The 20,699-nt window shown below is 38.3% G+C and overlaps 6 protein-coding genes across 14 annotated transcripts; 3 read left to right on the top strand and 3 right to left on the bottom strand.

The window, feature by feature from the left end:
• The first annotated feature begins 1,745 nt into the window (after positions 1–1,745).
• On the top strand, positions 1,746–5,492 carry LOC103835238 (nudix hydrolase 25). 6 transcript variants are annotated; one of them, XM_009111371.3, is made up of 6 exons: positions 3,595–3,711; positions 4,046–4,113; positions 4,470–4,520; positions 4,702–4,794; positions 4,884–4,978; positions 5,074–5,492. In XM_009111371.3, exons 2-6 carry the CDS (start codon positions 4,048–4,050, stop codon positions 5,294–5,296), a joined length of 528 nt encoding a protein of 175 aa, XP_009109619.1. In that variant the 5' UTR covers positions 3,595–3,711; positions 4,046–4,047; the 3' UTR covers positions 5,297–5,492. The 6 variants fall into 6 exon arrangements, 3 of the variants coding, with proteins under 3 accessions (XP_009109619.1, XP_009109621.1, XP_033134036.1); XM_009111373.3 differs by having other exon boundaries at positions 3,605–3,711; positions 4,043–4,113; XM_033278145.1 differs by lacking the exon at positions 3,595–3,711 and having other exon boundaries at positions 4,031–4,113.
• Positions 5,493–5,537: 45 nt separating this feature from the next.
• Positions 5,538–7,937, bottom strand: LOC103835237 (pyruvate dehydrogenase E1 component subunit beta-2, chloroplastic). 3 transcript variants are annotated; one of them, XM_009111369.3, is made up of 4 exons: positions 7,694–7,937; positions 7,501–7,610; positions 7,379–7,413; positions 5,538–6,710 (listed from the first exon to the last, which is right to left on the bottom strand). In XM_009111369.3, exons 1-4 carry the CDS (start codon positions 7,782–7,784, stop codon positions 5,738–5,740), a joined length of 1,209 nt encoding a protein of 402 aa, XP_009109617.1. In that variant the 5' UTR covers positions 7,785–7,937; the 3' UTR covers positions 5,538–5,737. The 3 variants fall into 3 exon arrangements, with proteins under 3 accessions (XP_009109617.1, XP_009109616.1, XP_009109618.1); XM_009111368.3 differs by having other exon boundaries at positions 7,501–7,613; positions 7,694–7,931; XM_009111370.3 differs by having other exon boundaries at positions 7,501–7,607; positions 7,694–7,923.
• Positions 7,938–9,113: 1,176 nt separating this feature from the next.
• Positions 9,114–11,012, top strand: LOC103835236. Its single transcript, XM_009111367.3, has 5 exons — positions 9,114–9,539; positions 9,820–9,931; positions 10,024–10,116; positions 10,209–10,409; positions 10,502–11,012. Exons 1-5 carry the CDS (start codon positions 9,241–9,243, stop codon positions 10,715–10,717), a joined length of 921 nt encoding a protein of 306 aa, XP_009109615.1. The 5' UTR covers positions 9,114–9,240; the 3' UTR covers positions 10,718–11,012.
• Positions 11,013–12,191: 1,179 nt separating this feature from the next.
• Positions 12,192–14,322, top strand: LOC103835235 (protein TIFY 5A). The gene is made up of 3 exons (XM_009111366.3): positions 12,192–13,500; positions 13,591–13,705; positions 13,809–14,322. The coding sequence occupies exons 1-3, from the start codon at positions 13,433–13,435 to the stop codon at positions 14,016–14,018; spliced, it is 393 nt and encodes a 130-aa protein (XP_009109614.1). The 5' UTR covers positions 12,192–13,432; the 3' UTR covers positions 14,019–14,322.
• Positions 14,288–15,952, bottom strand: LOC103835234. 2 transcript variants are annotated; one of them, XM_009111365.3, is made up of 3 exons: positions 15,650–15,952; positions 14,814–15,556; positions 14,288–14,729 (listed from the first exon to the last, which is right to left on the bottom strand). In XM_009111365.3, the coding sequence occupies exons 1-3, from the start codon at positions 15,680–15,682 to the stop codon at positions 14,405–14,407; spliced, it is 1,101 nt and encodes a 366-aa protein (XP_009109613.1). In that variant the 5' UTR covers positions 15,683–15,952; the 3' UTR covers positions 14,288–14,404. The 2 variants fall into 2 exon arrangements, with proteins under 2 accessions (XP_009109613.1, XP_033134035.1); XM_033278144.1 differs by having other exon boundaries at positions 14,814–15,507; positions 15,650–15,699.
• Positions 15,953–16,192: 240 nt separating this feature from the next.
• Positions 16,193–18,991, bottom strand: LOC103835233. Its single transcript, XM_009111363.3, has 3 exons — positions 17,710–18,991; positions 16,748–17,463; positions 16,193–16,675 (listed from the first exon to the last, which is right to left on the bottom strand). The coding sequence occupies exons 1-3, from the start codon at positions 17,740–17,742 to the stop codon at positions 16,354–16,356; spliced, it is 1,071 nt and encodes a 356-aa protein (XP_009109611.1). The 5' UTR covers positions 17,743–18,991; the 3' UTR covers positions 16,193–16,353.
• Between the last annotated feature and the right edge of the window lie 1,708 nt (positions 18,992–20,699).

The following is a 20,699-nucleotide window of genomic DNA, read 5'->3' as shown; positions in this document are numbered from 1 at the left end:
TCAGTTACTTGTGGGGTTACGATCTTGTCTGAAAACATAACCCTCACGGTCACGTTCGTATATGGGTTTAATCTGGTGGAGGATCGGAGGAGTCTCTGGATTAATCTGCAGGACTTACATGCCTCATCCCCGGTCTCAGAGCACCCTTGGTCAGTACTTGGAGACTTCAATCAGATGCTGCGGTCTTCTCATCATTCAAACCACCTCTCAGCGCGCACAGATGAGTCTGGAATGGAGGAAGCAAATCTTGGACTGCAGGATGCTCAGTTATTTGAAGCTCAAGCCAAAGGTTTACCTTTTACTTGGAGGAACTGCCAAGATGATAATCCTATATCGACAAGGATAGACCACGCTTTCATCAACCAGGCTTGGTCCTCTTCCTTTCCTGACTCCTTTGCGGACTTTTTAGATCCTTCACAATCTGATCATGCTCCTTGCCTCTTTCGGATGCCAGCTATAAGGCGACAGGTTATTAAACCGTTTAAATTTTTCCATCACGTAATAGATCATCCAGAGTATGCTGAAACAGTTACAGAGGCGTGGAACTTTGGCCAGATTACGGGTACAGATCAATACAAGCTGGTTCGTTCCCTGAAGCTGTTGAAGAGACCTTTGAGGAGTCTCAACAAGCGACATTTTAGTGGCATCTCGCAAAGAGTTAAGGCTCAACGGGAGAGGGTGGATGAGCTCCAAAGACGTTTGCTTACTTTGCCTGATGCATCTACAGCCCGTGAAGAACACTCTGAGCGCGATAAACTAAACATTCTACTTAACGCAGAGGAGAAGTATTATAAGCAGAGGTCGAGAGTCAGATGGGCTAATCTAGGCGATCGCAACACCCCTTTTTATCACAGAATGGTCTCTCATCATGCTTCCAGAAATCATATACACTTTCTCAAGGATGGCAATGAAAATCTGCTCTACGGGATTGAGGATATAAAAGCTCACGCTGCCGATTATTTCCAAGGGATTCTTGGTTCTACAGACCTACCTTTCTCTGCGGCCACGACGGAAGACCTGAGTAATCTTCTCCCCTTCCGTTGCTCTGATCTTCAACAGAACTACTTGAAACGTGAGGTAACCTCAGCCGAAATTAAAGCAACTCTGTTCTCTATGCCGCTGAATAAGAGTCCGGGCCCGGATGGCTACTCAGTTGAGTTTATTCGCGCATCTTGGGAGACAGTGGGAGAGGACATCATCAAAGCGGTTCGAGAATTTTTTAGGAATGGTCGCCTTCTCAAGGATATGAACACTACAGCGATAGCTTTAATTCCAAAAAAGCCTCAAGCCTGCTCTCTTGGTGACTACAGACCCATCAGCTGTTGCAACATTGTGTACAAGCTCATCTCCAAAATTATTGCAAACCGTCTCAAGCCAATCCTCACAAAGTGTGTTAGTCCGAATCAAGCGGCCTTCTTGAAAGGTCGGAGCTTGGGAGAGAATGTTCTACTTGCGACGGAGCTCATCAAGGACTATAATAAATCATCCTGCCTCAAGAGTGCAATGTTAAAAATTGACATCCGAAAAGCATTTGACACTGTCTGCTGGGACTTTGTTATTAAAGTTCTTCAAGCGCAGCAGTTTCCGCCCATTTTTATCTCTTGGATCACTGAGTGTATCTCCTCAGCCAGGTTCTCCGTTGCGATTAATGGTGAGCTTGCAGGTTTCTTTCAGGGTAAGAAGGGTTTAAGGCAGGGTGACTCCATTTCTCCCTATCTGTTCATTATGTTGATGGAGGTCCTGTCTCTTCTACTGAACAAGGCTGAGGCTGATGGGGTTTTTGGTCTACACCCGCTGTGCTCGGACCCAAAGCTCACACACTTGCTGTTTGTGGATGATCTCTTGGTTTTCTCAAATGGTACAAGGGCTTCAACGTCAGGAATCAAGGAAGTCATGCGTCAATTTAAGGACTGGTCCGGACTTGAAACGAATGAGTCGAAAACAGAGATTCTATGGAGGGTTCTCTGATATTCAAGCTTCTGTTCTAAGTGATCTTTCGGGTTTCAAGCGTGGGGTCTTTCCAACAAGATATTTAGGTTTGCCGCTAAGCCCCAAAAGGATTTCAGCAGCCACTCTGCAACCGTTTCTTGATCGTATTACTGCTAAGCTCCACTCTTGGACGGTTAAGTTCCTTTCCTTCGCTGGTAAAGTTCAGATGATCACTTCGGTTATCTACGGCATGGTGAACTTCTGGAGCTCTGTCTTTGTGCTCCCAAAATGGTTTTATACAAAAGTAGATTCCCTCTGTTCTGGTTTTCTATGGAAGAATAGCACTTCCTCGGCTGTGGGTGCAAGAGTTTCTTGGGCAGATATTTGTCAACCAAAAACAGAGGGAGGTTTGGGAATTAGGAAATTGGAGGATTTTGAGATGGTTTTCAGATTGAAACGTATCTGGCTTTTCTTCTCTGCTTCTGGATCTCTTTGGGTGCCGTGGCTGAAGAGCAACAGATTTGCGGGTAGGAGTATTTGGTGTATTAATGAGTCGCCAAGGTTCTCAAAGACTGTTCGAAGCATGCTAGCCTTGAGGCAAGACCTTCAGCTCTATCTCCGCTGCACTGTCAGGGATGGACAAACAGCTTTGTTTTGGTATGATTACTGGACGGAGCTAGGTCCTTTATACCTATTATTCGGGAGCTCAGGGCCTGCATCTCTTAGGATCCCTCTAAATGCAACTGTGTCGCAAGCTGTTCGTGATGGACACTGGAACCTACCCCCTGCGCGATCTGAATATGCCGAGACTCTTCATGTTATATTATCTACCATGCCTGTCCCATGTCAAGCAAATGGTAGCGATGTGTTCTTGTGGAGAAACAGATCAGGTGGTTTTGGTACTTCTTTCTCCTCTTCTGTTACGTGGGAGAGGCTACGCATTCCTAACCCGCTGGTTCAGTGGCACCCGGTGGTTTGGTTCAAAGAAGAGATCCCCCGCTGTTCCTTCATTGTTTGGACTGCTGTTCTTAAAAGACTTCCTACTAGGGATAGGTTGATTGCTTGGGGCATAACTCTTCCACCAGGTTGTGTTCTTTGTCCTAATGCTGTGGAATCTCATTCCCATCTGTTCTTTGAGTGTTCCTATGCTACTGTCATTTGGAATCGATTTTGTGGCAGGTACTTGGCGGCTCCGCCTACCTCTGTAGCGGCGGTGACTGATCTATGCCGACAGCTGCAAGGGCCCCATGCGTCTCGAGCTGTAGCGGTGCTGAAGCTTTTGAATCAAGTTATTATCTACAACCTTTGGCGCGAACGAAATGCCCGTATCTTCAGAGATGTTTCTATGACTCAAGAGGCGTTCTTCAAAGTTGTGGATCGTAGTATGCGGGATAGATTGCTCTCTCTTCCGTCTCGGACTGCAGCCTCTCTTCCGTCTAGGACTGCAGCTTCACCCTCCCTCCTCGAATTGTACTTCTGCTTCGTTTTCCCTTATAGTTAATCCAATCCAATCTCTCTAGAATGCTTCTTGTCAGCCCTCTCTCTCTTTTATTCTCTCCTTGCTGTTTGTTGTAATAAGTTGTGTTTTTTTCACAACATTGTAAAACTCAGAAAATGGTTATAAATTTTAACATTTAGACCAAAAAAAAGATATACGTATGCTTTTGTTTGAAAGAAAAAGCACAAACAAAAACACATGCTCTTCGTTGTAGCTTCCTTGGGTTAACACTTTTCTCCTGCTTTAGAAGTCAAAGCTCCAAAAAAAAGAAAAAAGAAACCGAGGTCAGTCCTTCGTTCGATGCTTGATTATCTCTTTTTTTTTTTGTTTTCCAGATCTGTACGTTTTAGATTTGTTCTATGTGTTCAGAAGTGTTCTATTCCTGAAAATTGACTTGCTCTGATTAAAATATTCTATATTTTTTTATAGTATGGATTTGAAAATCGATTAAAAGTGTGGAGTTGCAAAGATCATGCAAAACACTAGAAAAGAAAAGACTAAAAAGTAAAACAGTAGAACCAAGTCATCAACTATTATAAAAGCTGATGAAATTGGTGCATAATATCATATAATTTAATGCTAAATAACGGTTTAAGTGGTAATGTTTGCTTTCAGCAGAAATGGAGAATCTACCTCCTGGTTATCGTCCCAATGTTGGTGTTTGTCTAATCAATTCTGATAATCTGGTAACATTTCAACCATCTAATTCAGCTCTCTAGTTGAAATACTGTTTTACCACTAGTAAATAGTAGGTACTGAGTTTATTAGAGCAACTTCATCACAAGAGTTCTCAAACGAAAAATTATGAATATTATATTATAAATTAATTATGTAATTAAACTATAATTAGAAAAAAATAAAAGCAAGCACTTAATGATTAATGAATGACGATTGTCAAAATTGGTTTCCTCCAAAGTTCTTTTTGAGAACTCCATCTCATACTCTCTTGCTTTTTCAATCTTTTTATCTTTTTATTGGTAAGGTAATTTCTAAGAACTCTTAAATGGAGTTGCTCTTATGACCAATGATTACTGATTCACAGGTATTTGTGGCTTCAAGATTGAATGTTCCTGGAGCATGGCAGATGCCACAGGTGTGTTTACGCATATTACTGATGTTCATTGTTCAACACCACTCAAGAAAAATTGCTGAATAAATCTCGAGAAGATGTTTCTATATCAACTTTACACCAGTTTCAAACTGTTTTCTCTTTGTATTAACAATGATCTTGAAACCTTCAATGATACAAGTTAACTAAACCGGGAATGTTACAGGGTGGCATTGAGGATGGAGAGGATCCAAAGTCAGCAGCCATGAGAGAGTTACAAGAAGAAACTGGGGTAGTTTCAGCTGCAATCATCGCTGAGGTCTCTCTACTCATTTTACTAAAGAGAATACATATGTTTATGAATCAGAGCATTTACCATATGATTCTTGATGTGTTCTTCAATGTCAGGTTCCAAATTGGTTGACATATGATTTCCCACCGGCAGTAAAAGCAAAGGTTAACCGTCTGTGGGGCGGTGAATGGTATGGTCAGGCGCAGAAATGGTGAGTCTTCAATACCATCTAGTTATGGCCAAGGTGTTTACAAAGAAGGGAGAATGAATGGCTCAGTGTTTCTGAACGCTAATGAATCCACACAGGTTTCTAGTGAGACTGATGAACGATGAGGACGAAAGAGAGATCAATCTAGCGAACAATGAAGCAGATTCAGAGTTTTCAGGGTGGAAATGGGCGAAACCGGAAGAAGTGATAGAGCAAGCAGTTGATTACAAAAGGCCAACATACGAACAAGTCATCAACTCTTTTGGTTCTTACTTGAACGATACAGGAAGAGCTGCAAAGTGTAAATCATCCAAGTGGTAATAAGAAAACCTCAAATCGATGTTTATCTTTTCCTTTTCTTTTTGTGCTCATTTTTGTAAATTGGCTATTGGTAGTTTAGTACTAGAAGGTCTTGGTTTAAATGTGGGTACTTATACTGTAATAAAGTCTTTGTTTGGATTCAAAAATGAATGAGTTGTATGTGTTTATTAACGTAAGTGTAAAGAAAAGAACATTTGTAACAGAATGCGTAGTGTGTGTTCATAGCAAAAGGTAATGAAAATTCAAAGGATAAAAATAAAAATGTGTGAGATAGATTAACAAAGGAAACATTATGAGTTTCAAAGCCATATTCCAAACACACAACAAAAGGGGCAACAAACGTTAACAAAACCCAAACAACTTAGACAAATTCTTACGAACTAATTAAGCTCAAGAGAAGGTAAATGGTAAATAATGGCTCACCGGATAAAACTATGAATTTCACTGGCAAAGCTGCTCAACGGCCGTCACGATCTGAGCCGGTTGAACAACGGTCCACTCCTCCAGTGTACCAGCGTACGGTGTAGGAACGTCCTGAGAAGACAAACACATCACCGGAGCATCTAAATAGTCATGAAAGTTCTCATTAATGGCAGCAGTAAGACTAGCCCCAATCCCACCGGTTCTCATACACTCCTCCACGATCAAAACTCGGTGCGTTTTCTTAACCGAGTTCCCAATCGTGTAAAGATCAAACGGTTTCAGCGACCTGATGTCGATAACCTCAGGGTCATACCCTTTGTTCACCAGAGTTTTAGCTGCCTGCATCACATGGTACCTCATCCGCGAGTAAGTGAGGATGGTGATGTGCTCTCCAGGCCTAACCATCTCAGCTTCTTCAAGATTGCATATGTATTCTTCGTCCGGGATCTTCTCCTTGAGATTGTAAAGCAGAACGTGCTCAAACAGAATCACAGGGTTCTCGCTTCTGATCGCGGCTTTCATCAGCCCTTTGGCGTTGTAAGGAGTCGAGCAAGCAACCATCTGGATCCCAGGAATGGACTGGAAGTAAGATTCCAGCCGCTGCGAATGCTCAGCGCCGAGCTGGCGTCCCACTCCACCGGGACCACGGATGACAACCGGGATTGTGAACTGACCACCAGATGTGTAGTGAAGCATTCCACAGTTGTTGGAGATTTGGTTGAAGGCGAGGAGGAGGAAACCCATGTTCATACCCTCGATGACGGGTCGTAAACCAGTCATGGCGGCTCCAATGCCCATACCGGTGAATGCGTTTTCGCAAATAGGAGTGTCGAGAACCCTGAGGTCGCCGAATTTATCAGCAAGGCCTTTGGTTACTTTGTAGGAGCCACCGTAATGGCCAACGTCTTCACCCATAACACATACATGTGGATCTCTGTCCATCTCTTCTTCCAGACCTTCCTGAAGAGCCTCGAATAGCAGTAGTTCATGTCTGCAAGTGCAAAAGATAAAAAAATTCGATTATACTCTTGTGTTGTGACAAAAAAGGCATCACATTATAGCACTGAAATATTCAGCCTAATGTGTTAATTGTGACAATAGATGTCAAAGAAAATGCATAAGCGAAACCATTGGCTTATAGTGAAAATTGAAACAGTAAGGGTAGCATAATTGATGAATAATTAGATGGAAAGCCACATGAATTGTATTTGCATACAATCAACTGCAGTATATGCAAGAAGTCACCAAAGATGTTCTCTTCAAAACTTGTTCATTTGGTATTCCATGACAGAAGAGCTAAAACTTTCATGGGATGTATGACACATTAGCAAGTGTCCATGGGAAGTATAACTAAATGGTTTGCTGTAAAGATCTTCCAGCATGAAAACCACAAACAGATGCAAGACATTCAGCTTTTGCAATCACTATCTATTATTTACTTCAAAAACCAACTGTCTCTGGAGACTTAACTTAACTCTCACCCCTTTCAAGAGAGAGTTTTGTCAAAAAATCTATTGCACAAAAGCTACCGACTTTGAATCCCAATCTATGTTTTTCAAACTAAGGCAATTGTATAACAAGAAATAGCATGCAAGATCTAATCGGAGAGTATGTCAATCAGCAGCTTATGTTCAAGAGAATCAAAAATCAATTACATACCCAGTGCCAGTGGTAGCAGATGTCTCCGCCTTCGTCTACAAAACAAAACGTAATGAATCACTGCAAGATTCAAAAGGAGGAACCATACGAACAATTAATCATAGACAAAGAAGCATACACACCGCAACAGCAGCATTAGCAATCAATTTCTGAGAGTGACGAACACTGAGGCTCTTCTTACTCGCATCAGATCCACCACCAGCCACAATGCATCTCTTGCTGCTCCTCGCTGCTGCTGCATCAAACAACCAAAAAAAATCTAAACTCCTAAGATCTCGCAAATGAGAATACAGATTTCAAATTCGAAATCGAGACCTGGGAGATTGGTGCGGGAAGGAGCAACGAGTTTCTTTGGATTAAACGTCGACAAGGCCGTAGCAGCTCCTCCATGGATTCTCGCAGCCATTTTTTTTTTCTCAGAGAGAGTGACGAAGCGGAGAAATCGAAGGACTGGTGAGAAACGCTGTGAAATCGATTTCTTCTGTTAAAAATAAATAAAAAAATTTGTGTCTATTGTGCGATCAAATCCACATGTTTGTTGTACATTGTTTTCTTCGCCATGCACCACTTCACCATATTGTGTATAAACCAATACTATAACGACACGTATTATACTTACGACTGTAACAACACGTGTCTGTATTATATTGTGGAGTATATATAACTCCATGAACAAGCTTGTAGAGGAGTTAGTTAGGATGGGTTCGCTTAACAACCCGGACCAACCCAGTTACATTTAACAATACTTATGACCTTTCATTGGTTTTGGATGACGGGGATGGGCCTCAAATGCACCGGCCTAATTATATGTCAATGTCTTACTGCTTGACCAAGTGGAAAGTCTTCTGAATAGGTGTTCTTTTTGCGCATGTTTTTCCCATTATACTTCCATGATGTTGCGTTTAGCTGTTACCGTGGGGTAAGGTGATACCGTCTAGTGTCCGCATAGGATGGACGTGTGTAACAGTGAAAGAAGCATCCTCTGCTAGCATGGAAACCTAGCACTACCCTTAAGTCGATTTTGTTTTTCAATTTGAGGCCTTAAACTGATTGAATATTTTTATTTTCCGACCTTACGGCTTACGCTAAGCTAGTTGGACATTTTTTTTTTTTTTGGACCTTATGCTGGTTGAACCTTTTCATTTCTTGACTCTATTTCTTTAAGATAGCTAGATGTCGTTTTCTTCATTCGAACTTTACGTCGGCTAGACCTTATTTCTTTATTCCGAACCTTACTTTTTGGTTGGTTTTAATAGGTATGAATTTATATTACCCAACAATTTCCTTTTTAAAATAGAGTTTAAAAATATTCTAATAATATTCTATTTTATACTCTATAATAATATAAATCTATTTTTTACTCTATATATAAAGTAATATTTTTATTTTTTATTCTTCATTCTATTGTTCATTCTAAAATAGAATACTATGGAATAACATTCAATCTAATTATATAATTACTCTATTTTAGAGAAAAAATAAAGTAAACCATCAGAGATGATAAACTATTTAATACTAGTGAATCTAACAGGTTCACCATACAAAAAAAAATAATAATGAAACATGCAGCCCAAAACTTTCCGCGATATACTTTTCCAAATGAAATTAAATAAATAAAATAAAACTATTCAGATGCAATATAATAGGTGGTTCAGTAACGTCCACGCAGCAATCAAGATTATATACACTTTGATAGGTTGTTGGGTCAAAGTGCAAATATATCCTAGTGGTTGTTAATAAATTAATAAAAGAATCATCAGCATTTGAAGGGTCTATCATCATCATCAATGTCTATCTTGAAAGGATCAGAGGGAGAGAGAAGAGAAGCTTGAAGCAAGTTCTCTGTCTCTCGTTCACATATTATGGAACTGCTCTATCTACTTTGCTCAATTGTCTACACTTCAACCACAACGCTCTTCCTCTCCCTCCTCCTCCCCTTCCGCCTCCTTATCCACCGTCTCCTACCTTCACGCTCCGCCGTCGATTCCAGCGTCTCTTACTACGAAGGCACCGTCTGGCACGACCGTCTCCGTCCCGTCCGGCACTCCTTCCGTTACACCGTCCGTTACGCGCTCTTCGACCTCGATAAATCCCTTGAAACTCCGCCGGATCATCTCTCCGCCGACGAAGCTCGCCTTCTCGCTCGTACCACCGGGCCGATGTAAGCTTTCTCTTCTCACCGTCGTCGAGATTAGAGATTCTCAAATGAAACTTCGTAATACGTAACGTTTATATGTTTTCTTACAAAACTGAATGAAGAGACAATATATGATTAACTGAAACTGTCAGTGTTACTAAAAGAGGTTATGTTTCATAAGAAGTGAGTTAAGATTCTGTTTGTGTAAAGGATGTGTATATGATCTGAAACAGCGTAGATCGAATCTTTTTAGTTTCAGAAAGTTTAATGGCTATGTGATGATCTCTGTTATTTTTGGTTGCAGTTTTTTATTGACAATACCTCCAAGCGTTGGATATGAACAGAACCCATTGAGTTTGTATTATTGCTACAACTTGGAAGGATCAAGTAAACGCTTAATTAAATGCATTGGACAGGTACTTATTTATATAAATATATGTTTTTCTCTACTCTGTTTCTTCGTTAGTGGTTTCTATTGATGATGATTAGAGGGTTTTTTTTTTGGTAGGTTACAAATACGCCATGGGGGGAACGAGTGACATTTGTTTTCGACCCTGAATCTGACTTGGTTGCTAAATCATTACAAGTCAGTCCTTTCATGGTATGTTACTACTCTCATGATGTTACAATCATCTATTGATTGATCTTGTTCAACTTGTGGAATTCATTAAGTGTTTTTAACTGTATTTTCAGGATATGCTTGGGAATTGGAAGATTAGAGCAAATGAACCTGGAGATGAGTTATCTGTATCAATTGAATCACAGCATCCTCATCACGGTAACTACTTCTCTGCGACATTGAAGGCGAAAAGAATAGACCAAACACGGGTTTCAGATCCCGCGGTCTTCTTCTGGTTGATGCCTCATAAGGTTGCTATATGGATCTATTGGCATGTAAGTTACATCATATATACTCAATATCTTTGTAAGTACATATGGATCATCAACTTGTAGGCTAGATTACATAACTGCTATTCATTTTATAGGCACTTAAGCTCTGGTGGAAGAATGTACCTTTCATCCAACACCCTAGATACTCAAACCCATCATACAGAGAGGACTCAGCGAAACGTGATCAAAAACTTCGATGTGTTGGTTTAGATGGATCAAACTCTGGTGAACCAATTAGCTTTGATGGCTGTAGTGGTGGTTTTGGAGGATGTCGCTTTGCGTGGCGAGATGCTAATTGGCCTTGGTCATGAATATGCACACACTTGAGATAGCAGATTGTCACGAGTTAAGAATTTACAATCCATCATCGAGAGGTAGGAGTGGTTGACTTGTTTGGATTTTGGCTTAATAAGAAAAGATGAACGTTGTTTGATGATAAGCCTACGATGTAACTTGACTTCTTGCAAGTTAGAGAACATTCCTGCATTTTCAAGTACTCTACCGTTTGCTCTAAGACAACTGTGTTACATTGTCAATTTGTGATGGTAATTCATGTAATTTTTTGTCCTCTAAAATATCTTTATTCTAAAATGAAATTTTAACTAACTTCGGACTTCTTTTTTTTTAACTTCGGATTTATTAACAACAGAAGTTGTGAAAATACTGTATTAGAACAAATAACAGATGCTTTTCACCCAAAAAAGACGACACATGCTTCTAGTCTTTTCCAACTTTGTGGCTCAGAGCCTCTAATCAATTCTTCTTCTTTTTTGGTCTAATCAATTCATTTTCTTATTTATCGACTTTTCTCTCTAGTCTTTAATAATTACAATATTTTTTTTTTTGTATTTGAACTCAAATCCAGAATATTGATTGGAAAATGTAGCTTTGTAGGATCCCAATTCTCAGGATCTGCCTTTTAATCAATTATTTTGCTTTGATACTTTTTCACAAGTATTTCACTTTTCATTTTACCAAAAAATGTATTTCACTTCTCATGTTTGTTTTGTTCGGATTAATATCTTTTTAAAAACAATATCAGCCCGAACAAAAGAAGGTTTATGGTGAAATATTTCAGGTTAATATTTTCATGTTTATAGTAAAATTTATTTTTATATGTTTAGAGGGATATTATCTTTTACTTGTTTACCCTTAGTAGTTGTTAATCCTTTCACAATTTTAGATCATTTTTATTCTTCTAAATATTTTATCGAGAAAAAAAGAATCATAGCAAATGAATATTAAATACAATAACCAGTGTGTTCATTCGTTGGGTGTCAAAACTGCAAGCTTCATATCAGTGGTAGATTGTTAGATAGCTTTTGATTATTTCATTGTTCGTTGATTTGTGCAACACAACACCACATGTTAAACTCGGTCCCAAAATTGACTTATTTGTTTTTGAAATATCGAACGACTTGTATTTATTTTCAACGTGCTTTTGTTTTCTATATTGCCGGTATACGGGCACATCTAAGGAGTCGTCGACATAGAAACAAACGAAAAAGGGATTCGTCAACTACTTTTTATTTTATTTTAATGGGATAAATCGTTAATAAGTCGACCACATCAAGTCGACCACATCTAGGCACGTAATCAAATTTTTTTTGTAAAGGCTTAATCAAAATTAATTTCTGAAACGAAAACGATGTTTATGAGATAATGAATCAATTGAATGGTGCATGGGAAGCCAACAATCTTAAGGTCGTGTGTTACTAGTATTTCTCATGACTCACGTGTTTTACTTCTATGTTAGTTTCTTATCTAAATTAAATAAACAAAATAACAAATAAATTTTTTGTTAAATTTCTTTCTTTATGACAAACAAAAATGCCATTGACTCAATGATTAAAGTAACTAATTATGTAGGCAATGGGAACTCAATTAAGACTTGGATTAGCCCATGGTTTCCACTACATTTACCGAAAGGTCTTAAAAGAATTATTTTAGACGGATGCGTTTTGCATAAACCAAGATTGATCAACATATCTCAATTTAAACATTATAACAACCAAAAGCGGAATGTAAATGAGAATTACTTAAACCGATTTCATTTCAAATATGTTTTTATCTTAACTAAAATAACATTATAGTGGATGGCTTGACAACTAAATTCAATCACTAATCAAAAATGTTGTCCCTACCACGTTTTTTCTCCATGAATCCTTACCACTTGTTTCATAGCCGCAAAGAAAATAGATACATATGAATCTTGTAGAAGAGTTAATAAAAGTAAGAAATATCAAAAGGAGCAACTTATTGGAGACGCAAACACGTGCTTCGATCAAATATTAATTAGTTATCCTGATTCTACCTTAATCTAATCATTTAATAAAATTTCGTAACACTTAATACAACAGATAAGTTTTGTCAAACACCGCCAAGATTGATAATATTTGCGTGTGCAGTGATTATAGAATTGACTTAAGAAGATACGCCGCCTGTGAATATTAATCGGTAAACTATTCAGCAGTCGATACTATTCAGCAGTCGATACTTTGACAACTAAAAAGCAGGTAGGCATCAAACACTTTAGTATACCGGTGAACTAATATAGGAGTATAATAAAAAATACCAAAGATACAGAAAATTTTAACAAATAATTATTCCAATCAAAACGAATGAAATATGAGAGTACTATTTTCGGAAATGTACAAAATGCGTCGAAACCGCCAGTAGAGATTTAGTAGTATACGTATTAAAATGCAACGGAAAAAATAGAATAAAAATAAAGTTTCGTGACTTTTGTCTTTTTATTCTAGTTCAATTAATAAAGAATCCAAAACCTATACTACACAAATAAAAAAATAGAAAAAACATTTTCCATGTGAGATAATTAAAAAGAAGCTGTGATCTGTCTGTCTCTGTCTTAGGATACCGTGTTCTATCTCCACTAACTCTCTCGCGCCCTCTCTCCCTCCTCACAAACCAAACATATAAATAAACTTATATTCGTCAATCCAGACACAATATCACCACCACCACCATCATCAGCATCATCAGTTATTGTCCTTACAACTCAGAAGATGGAGAAAAACTGCGACTTGGAACTTCGTCTCTTTCCAACATCTTCTTATGATGAATCAGATACCTCGTAAGTCTCTCTCTCTCTCTCTGGACTCAAATCTATGAAATTTAACTACATACATGAATCTAATAAAGTTTACATTTAACTGATTTGAAGTGTGGTAGAATCAAGAAGCTCTGGAAACTCACTACCAAAAGAGGAAGAATCTCAGAGGATAACAATTTTCTACAATGGAAAAATGTGTGTTTCTTCGAATGTTACCCATCTTCAGGTATGTACATATATAATTATATACACAGTCATTTATATGATTATATTTTATAAGCAATTAATGGATCTTATTAACCATTAATGTTTTTTATGAATGAATGCAGGCTAAATCTATAATATCGATCGCGAGTAGAGAGATGGAAGAGAGGTCATCCTCAAACGGGTCGGATCCTCGGAACAGGTTGACAAGATTACATCATCATCAGCTTCCAAATCCAAAGGCTTCTATGAAAAGATCTCTTCAAAGTTTTCTTCAGAAACGGAGGATTCGAATTCAAGCAGCTTCACCTTACCATCAGCATTCACGACGATAGTGTTTTTATTTTGTTTCTCAATTTTTATTTCACATGCTTTAAAAAAATAATAATAATTTAGACATGTCTTGTTTGTTGCTGGGGATGGTTAAAACATTTGACATCCATGGTTTGTCAAATTAGACGTAATTTTTATGAAAACCATTAGTCAAAAAATATGTAATTTTTTTTCTCTTTGTGATATAGTGAGGTTAGAGAATGTTAATTAATTTTGGTGAGAAATGTTTTAGCCGTAGTGTGTAAAAAACAAGTTATGTATTTAAGAATTATACCTAAAGAAGAACTGTATCCATTGATAATGAATTTTTATATTTCGTCCAAATGGATTTAGATCTTAGCAAGTAGACATGGAATAGAAACAGAAGCAACCCTTAGTCGTAGCAGCACTAGCTAGAAGATGGAGGAAACCAGTAAGGGGCCCAAGGATAATTCAGTGCACCTGTGGGAGCCTGAAAACTTGAGGAGGTTCTGGTGGTTAGATCGTAAACACCTACACCAAAGCCTATAAAATAAATGGAGTTTGGTTTGAGTCCAGGGAAAGAGCTTGCGGGGATACAAAAAGCCTCTCCCTTTGAAACAAAGATGCACATATCTCCAATGTCATCAGTGTAACACATGAATCTTCCATCTGTTGTCTCCTCCTCTCTAAACACCATGATCCGCTGCGTTTCATACGATATTTTTCTCGAATCCAAACATCCTTTTGCGTACCTATATGCAAGAACCAAACGTCAATGGTTACTGCTAACTGTAGAGACTAGCTAGAGTGTTTTATAATAATAATAATATTAATACCATTTGACGAGGAAACGTTCATCTCCGGAAGCTGACTCCACAAGGCGTTCTGTCCTGCAAGAAGAAGGAAAGAGCTCTGATTGCTCCGAGTCATACTTGAACGACTCTGGAAAGTTGCGAAACTCCAACTCATGGAACTCAGGCTTGTCGGATTTCTTGAAATGGAGATCATAGGATAACAAGTGATGGCCTCCAGGACCGGTCAAGTAGAACTTGCGATCTTTCTTGGAATACATGAGGTTTGAGGTTGGAAAGTAGTCAGGAGGGGTTGTGATCTTAGTCCAACGCAAGTCGCGACGAGGCCTACAGAAACTCAGCTGGTCACCCAAGGACTTGATGCCAACCACCCAGTCTTGGTCATCATCAGGACAAGAAGACATTGCCACACTCCAGATGACATCAGTTTGGCAAGAGGGCAGGGGAGTAAGTGGAGGCAGAGTAAAGATCTTGGGGTTTGATTTGCAAGACCATGGGTTCATGACGTCGGTGATGAGTATGCAGCTATCTTGCGGGTCACTGAAAAATCCCCATCCCTTGGAAGCTCCGGTTGCTTTGGTCATGATTATTTCTTCAGGTATTGCTTTGTCTGTGAGTTCTAGTAACTCTTCTTTGGCTGGGTCGAACACAAGCACTTTCCCTATGTTGACGCCTCCTGGCGAGGGATTTACTTTGAGACTACGCAACATATACGGACCTGTCATGGAGGATGAAAACGAACGAACGCTCATGCTCCTCCTGTGCATCTGCCAAGTAGTAATTAAGCAAGCAACACAAATTCAACTATCTTCTACAAAGTAAACCATCCAAGACATAACAAAAGCAAAGAAAGAGCTTACAATGGGAGAGAGCTTGGAGAGAAGTCGAGACATTATTGAACGATACCAACCCAAAGAAACCCAAAAACTTAAGATATTATCTACCCTTTAAAGAAAGCAATAAGCGTGACTGCCAAGTTCTTCTTTCTTTCTTTCTTTCTTTCCTTTTTGGTGAAATTTTTGTTTTTGGAATCTTACCACTTTTTATTTATTTTATTTCCCCTCCGTTTTATTTATTACCATGGTCCACTCACAACGGTTACAAATGATGCAATAACTTCACATTTCTGAACCAACCACTTTCAATTCTAAACTTTGTTCTTTTGTATAAACTTAAGTTGAGGAAATCGAAACCAGCCTCGCTGCATTTTTATAATGTGTGTGGACAGATCCTTTCAATTAGTTGTGGACGTCGATTTTTTTTCTTTTTTTAGACGAAAAATATTAGTTAGAGGATATTTCTCTAAACGTGTGTATTAATTGATTTTTTTTTGTAAAATATGTAATGTTAAATTTGCAAAATAATAGATAAGAATATTAATATACATACGCTTCTGCCCACCATGTGTAATTAAAGACGTTCTCCATTAATTGAATATCACTCGATGGTAAACAAATGCAACCAAAGTAATTATGGGTTTTGATCAACGTAATATTCTTGTAAACATGATATATTCGATGATCTAATCCAAACCGGCCAACATGACACAACCAACCAACCACACCTAATAGCTAGAAAACGGAGGAAGCCAGTAGGGAGAGTAAGGAATGGTATATGGTGTATCTTCTGGATATTCATAGAGACGGCAGCTAAACTTACTCATATTGAGCGACACAAACAAACGTCCATTTAAAAAGATGGAGTTAGGATTGAGGCCACGGCAAGAGCTCGCCTTAACGCAGAAGTCCTCACTTTTCGAGATGAAAATGCACATATCTCCAATGTCGTCAGTGTAGTGCATGTTTTTCCTCCCATCTTTTGTATCCTCCTCTCTAAACACCATTACCATCGGTACTTTGCACCCTTCAGGAGTGTATTCTGAGAACCTGCACGTTATTACAATAGGTTTTTGAGATGTTACATTAGCAAGTTCCTAATATATTGTTATAGGTACGTACCATTTGACAAGGAAAGATTCGCCGGAAGGTGACTCCACCCAGTGATCCTCCCTGCAGTTAGAATCCAACCGTTGCTGTTGTTCGCGTGGCATGCTTGGAAGGTTGTGCAACACCAACTCATGGAACTTAGGCTTCTTGTCGTGATCCCAAGAGCATAAGTAGTTGCCTCCAGGAGCAAGCAAGTTGAACCGTTGGTCTTTCTTGGAATACATTAGTTTTGAGGTATCCCATGACTCAAAAGGTGTTGGGATGTTAGTCCATCGCAGATCAAGATGGGGTCTGCAGAAACTTAGCTGTTTACCCAAGAACTTGATGCCAACGACCCAGTCTTTGTCGTATGGCTCAGGAGAAGAGGACATGGCCATGTTGCACACCACTTCGGTTTGGTAAGTGTGCATTGTAGTGAATGGAGGCAGAGGAACCACCTTTGGTTCTGACTTGGAAGCATATGGGTTCAGAAAGTCGCTGATAACTGCTGAGCGGTCTAGCCTATTGGAGAACATGCCCCACCCACGGGAGGTTCCGACCAATGTAGCGTTATAAAGCTCTTTGGGAAATGCTTTCTCTGGAGATCTAACTAACTCACAACTGTCCACGTCGAACAGCAGGGCTTCTCCCACGTTTCCGTTAGGAGAGGGAGACATAATCATGCACATCGGAGTACACGGCCCGGTCGTGGACGATGAAAACGTACGGACGCTCCTGCTCTTGTAGATCTGCCAAGTTCAGACAGAAATATTAAAAGACATTAAATCAAATACTCTTCTCTAAGCATAGATCGGATCTCAGCCATTCGATACTTATCTTTGTTTGTTATATTAATCTCCCCCTAACAGAGAAAATCCATTTTCTTCCGTACAAAATAAAAACTATAGAAAAGTGACATCATCTTTTAACAAACAGATCTAAGGGTTGAAAATAAATGATCTAAGAGAAGTAAAGCAGGAAAGAGCTTAGCTTACGAGGGGAGAGAGCTTGAAGAGAAGCCGAGGCATTATTGAAAGATACCACCACGAAACCCTAAACTAAGATGAAGTCGCCTCCTTCGTTTTAAGATAGCAATATAGGCTTAGCTAATAGTTCAAAAAAAAAATATATAGGCTTGGCTAAAAAAAATGTTACAAAAAAGAAATATAAGCTTGGCTACCAAGTTTATTTTTTTTTCCTTTTTCCGTTTTTATGATTTTTTTCTTTTCTGTTTGGAATCTTTCCAAACCAATTCCATATCTTTTATCTTTAATTTTTATTTGCTTTTTACAGTTGATGTATTTGTTATCATGGTCCACTCACAGAAGCTCTTAATAAATAACCCTGTAAACAAGTATATATACAATAAGTTCCTGAGCCAACCACATTCACAAATCTATATCTTATAAACTCTGAGTCAATGAAAATGTTCTATGAGAATTAATCTTTATCTTCACATTTCAGTTTACCATCTTATTATTAATCGTTCTTAGTTTTCTCTAAACTATATTCTTAATTTTAGTACACAATTACTATACAAGTATTTGGTTTCAAAGTTCGAATAGTTATATCCACATTCATTTCTTCATCCTTAAGTAAATTATAAATTGATATAACGTCTCTGTGACTGACATGTCTTTATTTGTCTACAATATTATGCGAAGAGCCTTGTAATTTCTTTTCATTATATTATTATTCACCTATTATTTACTAAAATATTTGCTCTAGCCCTTCATGATTCAGACTTGATGTAATGGTTCTGATATTTAAATGGAACTTCTTAACTGGTACATGTTATGGGGTACGCTCTTCAACCCCGTCGTATATTTCTACGGAACTGAAAATGGTTCATCGTCTTGCTTGTAGTAAATTAAATCGGCCAATGGAACTCTTAAGATACACATTATGGGCCCACATTTCCCATCGTATATTTCTACGGAACTGAAAATGGTTCATTTCATCGTCTTGTTTGTGATATTTCAAATCGGTCAATGTAACTTCTGAATTGGATACACGCACGTTCACCCATTTTATATTTGTACGGAACTGAAAAATGAAATTATTATATCGGTAAGAGATCCCATTAAACCACTATCTCTCAGTTATGTATTCTCTTTTGATACATCATACATGTTTAGCAAATCATTTCACATTGGAAATTCGTATCAACGAAATGGAGGAGAGTACTTCTCTTTGGGAAACTGCTGTTATTTTTTAAATTGGGCCTTAAAGCACATTAAACTATTATTCGCAAGCCCATTCAGCATGCTTACGTTGTATCTTAGAGCACCCACAACCACAGCTCCTTAACAATAAATCCTTAACAATAAATTATTATAATAATATGTGGGGTCCAAATATTTAAGAATTTGTGCTGTAATTGTCTCTTAAAGTCCTAATTTAAAGATTTCTTTTCTGACAGCTTCTTCACTGTGCGCGGGCTCCACCGCCGCGTGGAAGCCCGCGATTGGCCAATCTTTTTATTTTTTATTTTTTTTAAATTTGGATGAAAAAAAAAGAAAAAAAAATAAAATATTCTAAAAATTGTTGTTAAGGATTTGTTTTTAAGGATTTAGGGTTGTGGATGCTCTAAGAAAAAAAATAATTGTTGATATGGTATCTTCCATGCAAGATAGTATGGTATCTTTCTAAATCCATTGATATCAATAAAATAAAATAACCAACTTGGTACTTTGAAAGATCTAAAGCACTGTGATGAATACTGACGATGTTAGTGAATGGACTGGCTGGAAAATTGTGGCAAAGACCAGAAGAAAGTTACTTGAATGTAACCTTCTGTGACAAACTGACAATCGGATGGTATGCATTACTTCTTATAGTTTGTGTAGATACATTACTTGGAAATTTTTTTGATCTCTTTTATCTTTGTTAATCAATGTATTTTCAGTTTATTATGGGTAAAACAGCCTTGTAATTTCTGAATATGAACTGTGAGAGACTTTGCATGTACAAACAACACAAATTCCAACATCTTTAACACAAATAGGAGCAAACTATACAAAGATTATTGAACGATACGTAACAGACTACTAGTTTAGGTTACAAAAATCTTGGGGGTCCTTTTCGTCTTGGGATAAATAGTTTTAAACTTGCAGCACAAAAACGAATCATTTACCGATACATATCTGACTACTAATTTATGATACAAAACCGTGCGTCGTCATTTTAGTCTTGGGGTAAATAATTTAAACTCGCAGCACAAAAACGAATCATCAAATGATACATAACAGTATACTAGTTTATGATAGGAGAATCTTCGTCATTTACCAGAACTTTAAGAGGAGATAATAGTGTAGTCGTTCATTTCTAAATGAAGGATTATATATATAGCTAGATAGCAATGGAAGAACGGATACATTTTTTTAGAAAAAAGGACGAACGGATACATAAAACATAAGAACTGCAATTAAGAAACAACAAACATAGATAGATTCGTCACATTAAGATAAAATCTTAACCGACTTTTTTTTAAAGAAAAGAAAAACAGAGGAGTATCCATTTCTTACCTTTGCCACCGCATTTCTTGCCTTTTGGAGGAGATAAAGATCAAGAGGTGCCCTCATCATCATCATCATCTTCTTCGTTGCTGAGCTCTGGACGTTGCACTGAGAACAGCCTAACCTCACTCCCCATGTTTCTACCGTCTTCATCTACTTCGTCGTATGAGGCCACTATGAATGCGCTTTCTGCAGTGACTTTGAAGCGTGTGGTTGTGACGACGTCTTCATCTCTAGGCATGCCATATCTTGGTTTTGAAGGAATGGGTGTGGAGATCTTGTGCTCAAAGGAGACTTGAACCCAGTGATGTTTGATAATCTGCCTCTCCACCGCTCCGGCGTTCATTTGAGTAGAAACCCTTTCAGCAATGATGGTAGGGATGCACTGGCCTTTTAAAAAAGGATGGTCCGACAGCATCTCCCTCACCATTGTTTCAAACCTTGTGAGGAACTGGGATCTAACCCGG

The sequence above is a fragment of the Brassica rapa genome, chromosome A08, assembly GCF_000309985.2.
Source record: "Brassica rapa cultivar Chiifu-401-42 chromosome A08, CAAS_Brap_v3.01, whole genome shotgun sequence".
Taxonomy (NCBI): Eukaryota; Viridiplantae; Streptophyta; class Magnoliopsida; order Brassicales; family Brassicaceae; genus Brassica; species Brassica rapa.
The sequence above is the reverse complement of the archived record's forward strand: the minus strand, read 5'-3'. Positions and strand labels throughout refer to the sequence as shown.

Bases quoted from the DNA above. Each gene is read 5' to 3' on its own strand.
- LOC103835238 (XM_009111371.3), top strand. From the start codon at position 4,048: ATGGAGAATCTACCTCCTGGTTATCGTCCCAATGTTGGTGTTTGTCTA. The intron at 4,114-4,469 runs GTAACATTTCAA...ACTGATTCACAG, and splicing joins TAATCAATTCTGATAATCTG to GTATTTGTGGCTTCAAGATT. The intron at 4,795-4,883 runs GTCTCTCTACTC...CTTCAATGTCAG, and splicing joins CAGCTGCAATCATCGCTGAG to GTTCCAAATTGGTTGACATA.
- LOC103835237 (XM_009111368.3), bottom strand. From the start codon at position 7,784: ATGGCTGCGAGAATCCATGGAGGAGCTGCTACGGCCTTGTCGACGTTT. The intron at 7,614-7,693 runs GTCTCGATTTCG...TGTTTGATGCAG, and splicing joins TTCCCGCACCAATCTCCCAG to CAGCAGCGAGGAGCAGCAAG. The intron at 6,711-7,378 runs GTATGTAATTGA...TTGCACTTGCAG, and splicing joins TCTGCTACCACTGGCACTGG to ACATGAACTACTGCTATTCG.
- LOC103835236 (XM_009111367.3), top strand. From the start codon at position 9,241: ATGGAACTGCTCTATCTACTTTGCTCAATTGTCTACACTTCAACCACA. The intron at 9,932-10,023 runs GTACTTATTTAT...TTTTTTTGGTAG, and splicing joins TAATTAAATGCATTGGACAG to GTTACAAATACGCCATGGGG. The intron at 10,410-10,501 runs GTAAGTTACATC...TTCATTTTATAG, and splicing joins CTATATGGATCTATTGGCAT to GCACTTAAGCTCTGGTGGAA.
- LOC103835235 (XM_009111366.3), top strand. From the start codon at position 13,433: ATGGAGAAAAACTGCGACTTGGAACTTCGTCTCTTTCCAACATCTTCT. The intron at 13,501-13,590 runs GTAAGTCTCTCT...ACTGATTTGAAG, and splicing joins TATGATGAATCAGATACCTC to TGTGGTAGAATCAAGAAGCT. The intron at 13,706-13,808 runs GTATGTACATAT...GAATGAATGCAG, and splicing joins CGAATGTTACCCATCTTCAG to GCTAAATCTATAATATCGAT.
- LOC103835234 (XM_009111365.3), bottom strand. From the start codon at position 15,682: ATGTCTCGACTTCTCTCCAAGCTCTCTCCCATT. The intron at 15,557-15,649 runs GTAAGCTCTTTC...ACTACTTGGCAG, and splicing joins TCTCCAAGCTCTCTCCCATT to ATGCACAGGAGGAGCATGAG. The intron at 14,730-14,813 runs GTATTAATATTA...TCTTGCATATAG, and splicing joins GAACGTTTCCTCGTCAAATG to GTACGCAAAAGGATGTTTGG.
- LOC103835233 (XM_009111363.3), bottom strand. From the start codon at position 17,742: ATGCCTCGGCTTCTCTTCAAGCTCTCTCCCCTC. The intron at 17,464-17,709 runs GTAAGCTAAGCT...TGAACTTGGCAG, and splicing joins TCTTCAAGCTCTCTCCCCTC to ATCTACAAGAGCAGGAGCGT. The intron at 16,676-16,747 runs GTACGTACCTAT...AATAACGTGCAG, and splicing joins GAATCTTTCCTTGTCAAATG to GTTCTCAGAATACACTCCTG.